General features: G+C 60.8%; 1 protein-coding gene across 2 annotated transcripts; it reads left to right on the forward strand.

Moving 5' to 3' along the window:
* The first annotated feature begins 6,132 nt into the window (after positions 1-6,132).
* On the forward strand, positions 6,133-10,729 carry TBC1D24 (TBC1 domain family member 24). 2 transcript variants are annotated; one of them, XR_009247553.1, is made up of 7 exons: positions 6,133-7,221; positions 7,968-8,126; positions 8,910-8,973; positions 9,128-9,223; positions 9,457-9,603; positions 9,925-10,092; positions 10,354-10,729. XR_009247553.1 is itself a non-coding variant. In XM_004586681.2 (7 exons), the coding sequence occupies exons 1-6, from the start codon at positions 6,257-6,259 to the stop codon at positions 10,077-10,079; spliced, it is 1,668 nt and encodes a 555-aa protein (XP_004586738.2). In that variant the 5' UTR covers positions 6,133-6,256; the 3' UTR covers positions 10,080-10,092; positions 10,354-10,729. The 2 variants fall into 2 exon arrangements, 1 of the variants encoding a protein (XP_004586738.2); XM_004586681.2 differs by having other exon boundaries at positions 9,375-9,603.
* The last annotated feature ends 2,867 nt before the right edge of the window (positions 10,730-13,596 follow it).

Here is a 13,596-nt window from a genome sequence, read left to right on the forward strand (position 1 = left end):
TGGTGGTTGGATTTTTCTGAGCGTCTGCCTGTCTGCTGCTCAGGTTTCCGCCTCCCTGGGGCCTCCCGCCTGTGTGGGCAGGAACAGAGTGAGGCTGGGCCGAAGGCGGATGAGCAGGTCACTGCAGGGACTGCCGCAGGGGAGCACTAAGGAGGTGCGTGGCTCCAGGGGGTTCACCCAGGGCAGCTACTGGATCAGAGATGTCAGGGCCGCCCCTGAGTGGGCGTGTACATTGCCTTTGGTACCTGGTGGCCAAGAATCCTGAAGCTGTTGCTGGCAGGGCTGGGTCATGAAAGGCGGGGCCAGGCAGGGTTGAGGCCACCCACACAGGAGATAGCAGGTGGACAGCTGCTGGTGGGGACAGAGGACACTGTCAGGACGAGGGTAGCTCCAGCAGGCCGTCGGGGAGCGGCTCCACCAGAGGTGAGGCAAGCAGGGAGTGAATGGCGTCCATGCGCCTGCTTCAGGGAGTGTAAGTGAGGGACAGGCGCATGGGACTGGGGAGCGCTCCCGCCAGCCCCTGCCTGGGAGGGAAGACTGCCCAAGAGGAGCCTGGGGACTCTGACCTGTCTGCAGTGGCAGGCCACAGTTGGCAGGACAGCAAGTTTGGGTCCATAGGACCCGGGCCCGCAGTAGCACTGGGATACAGATGAAGAGCTGGCCAGAGGGGAGGGCAGGACACTCCCACTCTGCGTCCCCCCTTTCTCAGGGGAGAGTGGAGAAACTGTGAGCCAGCCCCAGGAACTGGAGAGGGTGCTGGCAGGCATGCCAGAGAGGCCTGCCAAGTGGCACTGAGGAACAGCACACTGGGCACCAGGAGGTGGTGGCGTGATTACCAGTCTGGTGTGAGGATGAGGAAGAGAAGTGAGCTACAGGCTGGCTTCCTGCTGGGATGGGCGGTGAGTCGAGCCTTGGGCTGGTCCATGGCTGCGTGATCTCTGGACAGATGGGCTCCTGGGACACCAAGGTGTGTGGGAAGGGGTAGAAAAGTCAGGATTTTCGACCTGGCAGGGGCCCAGGCTGGAAATGAGGGCCCCCATGGTGGCAGCAGAGAGGGAGGCAGGGTCTGGCAGGGCCCAGGATCTCAGAGAGACAGTGAGAGCAGGGTGACCAGGGGTTAGTCCAGGAAGAAAAGAGCGAGGAGGAGCAGCAGGAGGAATGGCGAGGCCTGGCAGACATGGCCGCACCAGTCGGTGAGGTTACCCCCACCATCAGGGTCTTCCTAAACCTGCCCCTGCCCCCAGCAGGGGTGGAACTTCAGGGGTGTGTTCCCCGCATAGCCCTTGTGGGAGTTAGGTGTCCGTGCAGTGGCCTTTGACAGGACAGCTCTGTCCCTGCTGTGTCCCCTGGCCCAGCGTCTCTGGTGGCTGCTACTTCCTGTCTGCCTTCCACGTGCCCCAGGCAAGGATGGCCAGGCTGTGCTGCTCTGCCACACTGTCCTGGTGCCCCTCAGGGGGCCGAGGCCCTTGTGTCTGCACCTTCCTGTGGGACACCAGGCCCATGCCTCCCACAAGTGCCCATATGAGCCGTCACTGCCAAGGGAGCTACTGGGGGTGGTGTGACCATCCGCTTGTGGTGTGACCTCCGCGGCTTTCCTGTTGCCAGGGGTCTTCTTTGCATATCTGTGACACTTTATGCCATGCCAGGGACCTAGCAGGCATTCGGGAGAGAATCTGGAATAATGGGTGTGGCTAGTGGCACATGGGCTGGTATCTGCCCTGCATATCCACTGACGTCATGGAGACTCTTGGTGGGTGGGATGAGGTATTCCCTGGCCCTCTCCTCAGGGAGTCACGCTTCCATCGGCCCAAGAGCCAGCTCTCTGGCCTAAGATGGTGGCTGTCACCTGTGCGCCTGTGCCCCCTCCCCAGCCCAGGATGGTGGCTGTCACCCGTGCGCCTGTGCCCCCTCCCTGGCCCAGGATAGTGGCTATCGCCCACGTGCCCATGGCCCCCTCCCCGCCCCAGGGTGCTGACTATCGCCTGCATGCCTGTGGCCTCCTCTCTGGCCCAGGGTGCTGGCAGTTGCCCGCGTGCCTGTGGCCTTTGCCTGCCTGTGTGTGTCCAGCCCTCTCCCAGCTTTACAGTCTGGACTGTCCATCCCAGCTGCCCTTCCAGGCTCTGTGCCACCTGCCAGGCCCTCTACCCAAGTGTCCGGCCACACCCTCAGCTGCACAGACACCCCAGCTACTGACCAGGTGGTGTCTGGCCTCAGAGCCTCGCCTTGCCAGGCAGCACGGGCATGGTATGGCTTTGCTGTGTCCTCCCCATCCCCGTACCAAGAGTGGGCTCTCAGCGTCTCCCGGCAGCTATGGGAGCTGTGTGGGCTATTTAGCATGTAGCGAGACTGGGGCTGCTGTGGAGGGCCTGCTTTCACTGCCCCTCCTTGTTCTGCACTCCCAGCTGCTGCCAGGAGGGCATATGAGTACTGCTGTGCCTGGCAGCAGAAACCGGGCCCATGGCCAGGCAGGGCCAGAGCGCTGTTGGCTGCTGGCACCCAGAGCCATCCCATGGCCAGGGTGGGTGTGGCGGTGGAGCCACTGGGCCACCAGCAGGTGGCATCCAGATGTGGGCCAGCCCTTCCATGCCAGCAGCTGGTATCACCCACGGAGTTGCTGGGAGTCACTGGCTGGCTCTGCCCTGCCCTCTGCTAACTTGTCTGAGAAGCAGCTGTGCTGAAAACTCCAGAGTTGGGTTACCCATGCAGGAATCTTGGTTTATTGCCCCATTGATTGACTCACTCTCTGCCTATCCTCTGTACCCTCTTGGCCCGGCCCGGCCTGATCCTAGCACCTACCTCTTCTCCCTGGCTCCCCTGCCCAGAGCCGGCTCTCCTGCTCCTCATGTGGGATGCCCCGGCACCTGCCCAGCCCCCTCCTGCCTCCTTCCGGCTGTGCTGCTTGTCAGCGCCTGTCCCTGCCCTGTCCCAGGTCCACTGCTTGTCCATGGTGCCCTTAACTGCTGGGGAGGGTCTCCCGCCTGGTCCAGGAGGCGGTGCCATAGAAACCTGTGGGATGAGGCAGCATCTGGGGCAGAGTCCCGGTAAGCAGGTGCTCCTGGGGCCCCTGCAGCAAGGGGTTGTGGAGGAGTGCAGTGGTACCTCCGGCCCAGCATGGCCCAGTCTCCATCACATGGAGAAGTTATATTTGGCTGTTCCCCCTCGAGAGGCGAGGACACAAGTCCTGGAGTCCCTGGAGCCACATTTGGGGACAGCACAGGAGCTAAGCAGAAGCCTGAGGGTGCTGGAATGACTGCCGGGGGTGGCCCTTCCTACCAGGGAGGCGCTCACCCCGCACCGCCCTCACGGGCCCTGGGGACTTTGGTTGTCCAGCCTCCTCACTTTGGGAGGAACTAAGTGCTGCTCCGTCAGGCTGTCCTCAGGGTTGCTCCATGTGGGAGGTGCGGCCACACCGTGCTCTGGGCCTGTGTGTCTCCTGTTTACCTCTGCTGCAAGCCCCCAGCTGTCAGAGCAGTGTGGACCAGCCCTGGGGCCTTCCTCACCCCCTCCCAAGAGGCTGTGGGCCTGTGCCATGTCATGGCGGGACTCGGGTGGGGGGCTCGGCCTGCCCTCTCACTGTGGCGGGACTCGGGCGGGGGCTTGGCCTGCCCTCTCACCGTGGCGGGACTTGAGCGGGGGGGCTCAACACACAGTGGCCCCCAGAAGTGTCACACAGGGAAAACTGTGGAAAAGCAGAACTCTTTCATTCCTACTAGCTTTTTTTTTTCTTTTTACGAAGCATCTAGAAGTTTGCCCTCTGTAGATAGCCAGCTGTCAGATAAGTCAGGAGGTTAAGACCAAAGGTTGCTGGCACAGGCCATGAGGGTGGAGAAGGGGCACGTTGGAAGGTACACTTGGGGCCCAATGTGTGGCCAGCCAGGCACTGGGGGATAGCAACTGTCCAGTGGGGTGAAGGCCTTTGCTTAAGTCAAGGGGTCACTCATGGTGGCGGCACCAGGAAGACTTTCCCAAGGCTTGGGCACCATGCTCTTCTCACCATGACCTGGACTTTGGAGTGAGGCACATCTCCCTCAGTGCTGCCCCATGTTCTGGACAGGAGCAGGGGGCCAGACAAGGCCTTGCTGGGGCCTGGGAGCAGGCATGATGTGTACCGTGAGAGGCAGCTCCCTGGCAGCTGGACTAACAGCCAAAGGCCCAGCTGCCCAGGCTGGCCTGTGCCCAGGAGGCATGTTTGCAGAGCTGGCTGCTGCCGAGGGTGAGTGCAAGGCGTGGGGGCATGTGGACCCGTGGGGTTACTCTCATTCTACTCTGTAATTACACGTCCATGTGTCCCTCACGTAATAAACGTTTTTAAGCCAAGGAAACCATTCTGGATCTGGTTGGGATTTTTTGTGTTTTTAGTTTCCTAATGAACCCACACCATCTGCTGGTTCATTGCTAAATGCCCATAGCAGCTGAAGCTGGGCAGAGTTCAAAGCCACAGTCTTCAATCCCCAGGTGTGAGGGGTCCAGGTGCCTGGGCTGTCACCAGCAGACAGTGGGACCCAGGCTTCTCACCTTGGGACTTGGGTGTCTCACACTCTAGAACAGCCGTGGGCCCCTGGACCTGGTCTCTCCAGTCTTGGTGTACCCACCCTTGTTGGATGTAGGCGTGGGGAGCAGGAAGGGCCCGGGGAACATCCGGAAGGGTGTCCAGTGTGGCCCTTGCCTCCATGTCCCTCTGGATCTGGTGTGTCCTTGGACCCCTTCGGCAGAAGCAAGTAGAAATGTGGGCCTACCTGTGCCTGCGGGCGCTTGGCAAGATGCATTACTCACTGGGAGGTTTGGGTTTAATGTTCAACCTGGCTTGGGGCAGCTGGGCAAGGGCTAGCACGGCTCAAGCCTGCAGTTACTGACTGCCCTGGGAAGGGGCAGGCTTCCCTGGGCTTGCCCTGGGTGAGCCCTAGCTGGCCCGTGTGTGGAGGCCATGTGCTGGGCAGGGGCAGAGTGGCCCCACTGCCTTCTGTTCTGGGACAGAGCCAGCCAAGCTGGTGCCCTGCTGGTCTCTCTCTTCCTGGGGAGGAAGGGGCTGGGCTTTTCCAGGAATGCACAGTGGGACCGTATTTGCACGCTTCTCAGAAGCCCTTGGTTTGGCTTATCTTTCCCATGGGGACCCTTGTGGGGGCAGCCTCTGAACTTAGGCCAGAAAGAACCGAAAGCAGACATTTGGGCTTCAGTGTGCACAGCAGCAGAAAGGTGGAGCAGCTGGGACTCCGCCTGCAGCCCAGAGGGCCACAGTGTGGTCTGTCCATGCCTCCATGGGCAGGGAGCCCTGGCAGGCCTGCAGAGGGGCTGTGTGCCAGGCGAGCCTCTGCGGCCCCACTGCTGGATGCAGGGAGGTGGGAGCCAGGGTTTATCAGGGCGAGAAGTCCTGAGTCCGGCAGTGTGAAGGTGCTGCCTGGCACTCCAGCAGGGTGCTGTCTGGACACTGTCCTGTGTAGGGAAGGATGCATGCCGAATGCTAACAGCAGTTGCGTGTGTTTGTGGGTTTATTCATGTTGCAAAGAAGAGTGACAGAGATCGTCATTCCACTGGTTCCCTTCCCCAGGGTCGAGCTGAAAGTTGGGCCCATGTGGTGCAGGAACTCCTGTTCTTAAGTCACTGCCTGCTGTATTCCAGGCACGTTCCCAGGGCGCTGAATCTGATGTGGGATCTTCCCCGATGCTGTCATGTGGGACACAGGCTTCCCAGGCAGTGGCTCCACCTGCAGGGCCATAACCCTTCCAGCATTTCTTGGTAGCAAAGAGAGTAGGCTTCGAGAGCAAAGTAAGGGATCTATTTACTTACTTGAAAGGTAGAGTGACAGAGAGAGATTTCCCTTCCACTGGTTCACTGCTCGGAATGGCCACAGCAGCCAGGGTTGGACTGGGCCAAAGCAGGAGCTCCAGCCAGGAAGATCCCTCCTCCATTGGCCCTCCAGTGGGCCACCCTCCACTGCCTTTCCCAGGAGCATTAGCAGGGAGCTGGATCAGAAGTAGACTAAGCAGGGCATAAAGTGGTGCCCACATGGAAGGCTGGCAGCTAGTGGGCCGTGGCGCAGGCCTGCAGCCCCAGTGCAGTTGTGGGCCCCCCGGGAGGGGCGTTCTTTCACTTCACGGAAAGTCACCCCAGGAGAGTGACATGTGGCCCATCCAACATGTGAACTGAAAGTGTCTTTCACCCTGCAGGGGCAGCATGTCAGGTGGGCTTCCAGAACACCCCCCACGAGGGCGCTGCCCAGTCTAGCCGCCCCACCACCCTTCCAGGCACCCCGTGCACCATGGACTCCCCTGGATACAACTGCTTTGTGGACAGAGACAAGATGGACGCTGCCATCCCAGACCTAGGGCCCAAGGAGCTGAGCTGCTCTGAGCTGCAGGAGCTGAAGCAACTGGCACGCCAGGGCTACTGGGCACAGAGCCATGGCCTGAGGGCAAAGGTGTACCAGCGTCTGATCCATGACATCCCCTGCCGCACGGTCACACCGGACGCCAGTGTCTACAGCGACATCGTGGGCAAGATCGTGGGCAAACACAGTGGCAGCAGCCTGCCCCTGCCCGAGTTCGTGGACAACACACAGGTGCCCAGCTACTGCCTGAACACACGGGGCGAGGGCGCCGTACGCAAGATCCTCCTGTGCATTGCCAACCAGTTCCCCGATATCTCCTTCTGCCCCGCCCTGCCCGCCGTGGTGGCACTGCTGCTGCACTACAGCCTCGACGAAGCCGAATGCTTTGAGAAGACCTGCCGCATCCTGGCCTGCAACGACCCTGGCCGGAAGCTCATCGACCAGAGCTTCCTGGCCTTCGAGTCGTCCTGCATGACCTTCGGGGACCTGGTGAACAAGTACTGCCAGGCGGCCCACAAGCTCATGGTGGCCGTGTCCGAGGACGTCCTGCAGGTCTACTCGGACTGGCAGCGCTGGCTCTTTGGCGAGCTTCCCCTCAGCCACTTTGCCCGTGTTTTTGACGTCTTCCTGGTGGAAGGCTATAAGGTGCTCTACCGTGTGGCCCTGGCCATCCTCAAGTTCTTCCACAAGGTGAGAGCCGGACAGCCCCTTGAGTCGGACAACGTGAGGCAGGACATCCGTGCCTTCGTCAAGGACATTGGCCGGACTGTGTCCCCAGAGAAGCTGCTGGAGAAGGCCTTCGCCATCCGCCTCTTCTCCCGCAAGGAGATCCAGCTACTGCAGATGGCCAACGAGACAGCCCTGAAGCAGAAGGGCATCACGGTCAAGCAGAAGAGGTAGGTGGGGAGCCCCGAGGGGGCAGGGGCCTCCTGGGCTGCAGCTGCCATCTGTCTCCATGTGGGTGGAAGGACCTGTGAGCATGGAGGGCCTCCCGGGTACAGCCTGGCATCGTGGGGTTGGGAATGAGGCCCCAGCCTGAGTGGGAAGGGCTGAGAGCACCCCAGCCGACGGCATGGCCTGAGGCACAGGTGTCCAGGGCCCTGTTGGGCACTAACCTCTCCTTGTCTGTTTTCTTTTCCTTGTTCTTTGTGTCCTTTGCTTCCTCCTGTTTCTCAGTGTCTCGCTTTCTAGAAGGTAGGTCTGAAACCACAGCTCCACGCCTGGCCGCCCTGTCCCTCTGCTGGCCGGCTCGGCTGCCCTGTCCCTCTGCTGGCCGCCTCTCCCCTGCTGGCTTCCGCAGGGCTGTCTGTCCATCATTGGCCTCTGTCTGCCTCTGTGGCGCTCTCTGCTAGTGATAGGCTGTCCCAGAGAGTGTCTCGCCACAGCTGACTTCCTGTGCCCTGAGTTCCTAGGAAAAGGTGCTTCTGTCCCCAGTGGGCTGGGCGCTGCCCCCTCTTGGGTGTGGGTCGGGAGGTGGGCCCAGGGAATGGCCACTCGGGTTCCTGCCATGCCAGCTCCTGGAACTAGGCTGTGTGCTGGCCAAGCAGGTGACATGGTCTCCCGGGTTTAACTGAAGAGGCCGACTCTGGGGTGAGGGCGCAGTCAGGGCCAAAGCCAGCTCAGCCCTGTGCGCTCTCCCCAGGCAGTTTGTGCATCTGGCTGTGCACGCCGAGAACTTCCGCTCGGAGATCGTCAGTGTGAAGGAGATGAGAGACATCTGGTCCTGGGTCCCCGAGCGTTTCGCCCTCTGCCAGCCGCTGCTGCTCTTTTCCTCCCTCCAGCATGGCTACAGCCTAGCCAGGTGAGGGGCCGCATGGCAGCCTGCACGTCTGGCAGCCTGCCTCTTCCCGGGGCCTGAGCCCTGGAGCTCCGTTTTGGGCTGGCATTTCCAGACCTCCTGGACTTGAGGGTTGCTGCACTTTGCACCCCAGGTTGGAGCCCTTCTTGGGGACAAACATGCAGGAGGCAGAATCTCCCAGCCTTGGTCGGAGGAGAACCCCGTGGGGACTGACCCCAACCTCACCGCCTGCCCCAGCCCCTGCCCAAGTTGGTCCCCAATGAGCACAACCCCTCGGTGTGCTGGCCACTGGGCACCCTGCCCCAAGGCGACTGTTCAAGGTGGTGTTGGTGATCTCCTCACTCCCTCCCTTCATCCAGCAGTTGGCCAGGTGACATGGCAGAGCTGGCCAAGCCCCCAGCCCAGCCCAGCCCCAGTCGTGGCCCATGGGCACTGTGACAGAACCGGGGCCACTTCACCTGCCCCCACCAGGGACCCAGCCAAGTGCTGAACAACGTGCTGGCCTCCCCGGGCTGCCCCCGGCACTGGCTTCCGAGGACACGCTGAGCCTGCCTGTGGCCAGGACCTGTTCCTCTGGTTCTCTTCCCACTGGCTCCTGGCGCCAGGCTCTGCCCGTAAGGACACCTGCGAGAAGGTCCTTCCCGGCGTCACAGGGGAGTGGCCTGGGCCGACTGAGAGGGGCCAGATGCCTGGGGAGAGGAGACCGTGGACAGCCCAGGCCGAGGGGAGGTGTGGGGAGGCCTGCAGGCTGCTGCCGCCCTCAGCCACCCCATGCTCTCGGCCCAGGTTTTATTTCCAGTGTGAAGGACATGAGCCAACCTTGCTGCTCATCAAGACCACGCAGAAGGAGGTGAGGGGGCTTGGGGCGTCCTCGGAGCTCAGGGAGCTGGGGCGGGGGCCTGGGTGTATGGGAGGGTCCCTCATGGCAGAGCAGAGCCGCTGCCCTCCCAGCGCCTGCCTGGACGCCTGCCTGAACGCCTGCCTCACAGCCAGCCTCCTCCCAGGTCTGCGGTGCCTACCTGTCCACAGACTGGAGCGAGAGGAACAAATTTGGAGGCAAACTAGGCTTCTTTGGGACAGGAGAATGCTTTGTGTTCAGGGTGAGTGCTGCTAAGCGGGCCCCCAGGGCCACCCTACCACCACGCCCTGTGCTGTGTCCCCCACTTCCCCTGTGTAGTCCCTGGGGTGGTGAGGGGAGCAGGAAGGGCCCAGGGGCTCGGTGTGCGGCGGCTCACGCTGCCCTCCCCTCAGCTGCAGCCCGAGGTGCAGCGCTATGAGTGGGTGGTCATCAAGCACCCGGAACTGACCAAGCCGGCGCCCCTCACGCCCTCAGAGACCTCTGCCCCCTCCCAACTCGTCCACTCCGTCTCCTCGGACCCTGCCGACCGGCTGTCACCGTTCCTGGCTGCCCGGCACTTCAACCTGCCCTCTAAGACCGAGTCCATGTTCATGGCTGGCGGCAACGACTGCCTCATTGTTGGTGGGCACCTGCTCCCCTGCCTCGGGCTGGGCCCAGGCCCTGGGAGGGAGGCGCGGGAACTGAGCGGCTGAAGCCCCTGTGCCGGCCCTGGCAGGCCCTGGCGACAGGTGCCTCATCTGAGCCCCTGTGGTGGCTGAGCAAGGGACCCCAGGTGGTTGGGATGGGCCAGGCCTAGGGGCACGAGGGCAGAAGCAGGGTCAGCTCGTGCTTCAGAATGGGCCACTGGCAGGATGAGGATGGCAGAGACTGGCCGTGTGCAGGCAGTGGGGCACAGTGGAGGGCCATGGCGGGAGGGCAGCTGCTGACCTGAGTATCCTGCAGGGGGAGGGGGCGGCCAAGCGCTCTACATCGATGGGGACCTGAATCGGGGCCGCACAGGGCACTGCGACACCTTCAACAACCAGCCGCTGTGTGCTGAGAACTTCCTCATTGCTGCCGTGGAGGCCTGGGGCTTCCAGGACCCTGACACCCAGTGAGCGACCACTGCAGGTGAGCGGGCCTGGAGGCCAGCCCCAGGCTCCAGGAGCTCTGGCTGTGCCCCCTGGAGCACCTTGTACTGCATGGTGGGGTGTGGGTGTGGACGGGGCTGCCTGCCCTGGGAAGGCCTGAGGAGCCACTGCCAAGTGCGGGCCTGTGCTGCCCCCTCGTGGCGGTACATGGGACCGCTCTCTCTGGTGAGATCTCTGCCCACCCAGGAGTGCCTGGACCCTAGGGATTGGAAAGGTGACCATGCGTTCCATATTTCTGCAGAGCCTGAAGCTGTCACGGGCCTCACTGTGCAATCACACCAAGGGAACCTGTGTCACCGGTCCCCAGCCATCCTGCTGCATCTCCATAGCCTGGACCAGAGGACCCTTAGAGGCTGCCACCCTCACCTAGCCCCACGCTCCCCCAGGGGCCCTGTGGTCAGTCCCAGGCCTGCTCACTGAGCAGCCCTTGCCCACTGCAGGCCCCTCAGGTGAGACCCTGTCTTCATCAGGTGGACTCTGCCAAGCCCTGCAGGGAGCATCCTGCCTGCGGCCCCCTTCCTCAGCTGGTCCTGAGGGTCTGGGTCCTGTGGAAGGAGGGACAGTCCAAGCCCCGAGTGGTGTGCAGGCTGAGGCCGCTTGGCTCCACCCTTCCCCCTGTGTGTGCAACAGAGAGGGCCAGGAGCCCTGGTGGCCTTGGGCAAGCAGGCAGGACCTCTCTCCCCCGGACCACCCACGTTGGTATACACCAGACGCAGCGCTGACTGCCGTGGTCCTGGTCCTGTCTCAGCCAGAGCAGCCTCCGAGGCCTTCTGGCCGGGGTGGGGGCCGGGGTGGGGGCTGGGGAGAGCGGGTGGCACAGGGTGAGGGAAGCTGTGGTACCTGTGTGCCCGGGGCCTATCTTCGCTGGAGCACACTGCTGGGCTGGGGCATCCTCTCCACCTGGAGGCTCTGATAGGCTAAGCCCCCAGCCTGGCCTCCCCCCTAGAAACCAGTTGCTACTTAGTAATGATTTCCACCTCTTCTGGGAAGTCCTTGGTGTGCATGTGAAATGTTAGGTTTCTCTAGTCTTTTTTTCTTTTCTATCCACCTAAAAGGTATGTGCTAATTATTATCTTTAAAAAATAGATTAATTTGAAAGGCAGAGTGACAGAGTTGTCTGGGGGTGGGAGGGCAGCAGGGTCTTGTACTGCCCGTGACAGCTGTGGCTGCGCCAAGCCCAGGAGCCGGGCTCCTCCTGCTCTCCCGTGTCTGGCAGACACGCTGCTGCTGTGCATGGCGTGTGAGCAGAGCTGGGCGCGGGCCATGGGCCACCATGGCACAGCCCGTGCCCTGTTTACATGGCTGATTCTCAGCGCTGTCCTCCTTACCTGAACCTGGCTACGGCCAAGTCTGTAACTCGGGTTAGTCCGCTCTGAGTTATGGCCTTCACTGTTACCTTGTGTTGTTTAAACCAGAGAAGGACCGTCGGGGGGTCACCTGCGAGGCCTGCGTCTCCTGTGGCAGTGTCCCTTCCAGGCTGAGCTGCTCTGCTTGGAGCTGGCATCCCTGATGCCCCTGCCACATATGATTGGCACTGGGCCTGGACCAGCCCTGGCCAGTGTGGCTGTTTGGCATTTGGAAACTGAACCAGTAGAAGGAAGATTTCTCTCTCTTTTGCAACAACAAGAAAGTTAGTCAAAATTAGAAGACATTGTAAAAGGTATTGAGTTTATTTTGGAAACATTAAATGTTTATTTTTTGTAATTAAGCCTATTTATTAAGTTAATTAATTAAAGCAGGATTTATGTCTTTAGGGCTTTAGAAAATCAGATTTCACATTTGAGTCATTTTTAGTTTTGAGTTTCAGAATTACAAAAGCCGCTGAGCTTCTGGGAGAGCCGCTTGTGACTGTCCCTGGAATAGCGCAGGTTGCCTCCCGGCTCTGGTGTCCCCCGCAGCCATGGAGCCTTTGTAGCTTGAAAAACAAGGTGAGAGAGACCATCTGCCTCCCCGTTCCCTGACCAGATGCCAGCCTCAACTGGGCGAGACCAGGCTGTGGCCAGGAGCCTGGAGTCTGTCCCAGGGTGACGGGCCGTCCCCTGCTGCCGCCCGCGTGTCCATGGAAGGCCGTGTCCAAAGCGGAGCTGCCGGGCCTGTCATGGGGACAGGGTATCGCGGTGAGGCTTCACCATTGAACACATGGCCCCTTCCCCGGGTGTGTTTACGATTTTATAGTTATTTCATTCTTGTGTGTTCTGTTTTGAGATAATTTCAAAGAAAACAGTTTCCTTAACTCTTCCCTCTCATCTGATGTTAGCACCAGGATGGCCAAACCACGGGCTGACCCAAAGGCCTCGGGCTCTCGACTGTCTGCAACTGGATTTGTTTCTCGTTGACATTTATTTTGTTGTATTTTCACTAAATTCAGAATCTCATCAAACTCAAATCTAACACTGTCTCCAGCTGAATTCATTTGGATTCTGTTTTTTTTTTTTTTAAAGATTTATTCATTTTATTACAGCCAGATATACACAGAGGAGGAGAGACAGAGAGGAAGATCTTCTGTCCGATGATTCACTCCCCAAGTGAGCTGCAACGGGCTGATGCGCGCCGATCCAAAGCCGGGAACCTGGAACCTCCTCCGGGTCTCCCACGCGGGTGCAGGGTCCCAATGCATTGGGCCGTCCTCAACTGCTTTCCCAGGCCACAAGCAGGGAGCTGGATGGGAAGTGGAGCTGCCGGGGTTAGAACCGGCGCCCATATGGGATCCCGGGGCTTTCAAGGCGAAGACTTTAGCCGCTAGGCCACTGTGCCGGGCCCGGATTCTGTTTTTTAAATCAACAAAGGAGTTTATTTTTAACAGATTTACAGAGGGAGGGAGAGAGATCTTGCATCTGCTGGTTCGCTCCCCGGAGGGCTGTGCCAGCAGGGCTGGGCCAGGCCAGAGCCGGGAGCCCCGCCCAGGTCCCCGCTGCGCTGGCAGGGAGCTGGCCGAGAAGCCGAGCAGTGGGGTCTGGAGCAGTGTTCACGTGGGACGCCAGCCTCGCAGGTGGGGGCCTTGTGGGCCGCTCTTTGCTGCTAGTTTGTCCTTGGGATTCCTGAAGCTCTCCTCCCTCGGCTGGAGGGCTGTGGTATGAAGTCTTCATTTGAAGCATGGTGCCGAGCCAGCCCCACACATACTTTCTCTCCAGCATCCTTGGTGGGAAGAAAAAATTAAAGTCTGAGTTGACGGAAACAGATTGTCATTTGCTGGTCACTGCCCAAGTGCCAGGATTCCCACAGGTGGGGCAGGGACCCTGCCCCTTGAGCCGCCGGCGGCAGAAGCTGGGACGCGGAGCAGAGTGGGGGCAGTGATGTGTCACGGCAGGCTAAGCTGCTGCCTGCGATGCCAGTGTCCTTTTTGGACGCCAGTTTAAGTCCCTGCTGCTCCACTCCCTGGCACTGCAGGGGCAGGTGGCCGGAGACCCTGATGGAGTGCAAGCTCTCTGGCTTGGCTTGGCTCAGCCATGGGAGGGGAGGATGGGAGGGGAGGTGAGCCATCAGA

This window comes from Ochotona princeps, chromosome 24 (genome assembly GCF_030435755.1).
Source record: "Ochotona princeps isolate mOchPri1 chromosome 24, mOchPri1.hap1, whole genome shotgun sequence".
Classification (NCBI taxonomy): Eukaryota; Metazoa; Chordata; class Mammalia; order Lagomorpha; family Ochotonidae; genus Ochotona; species Ochotona princeps.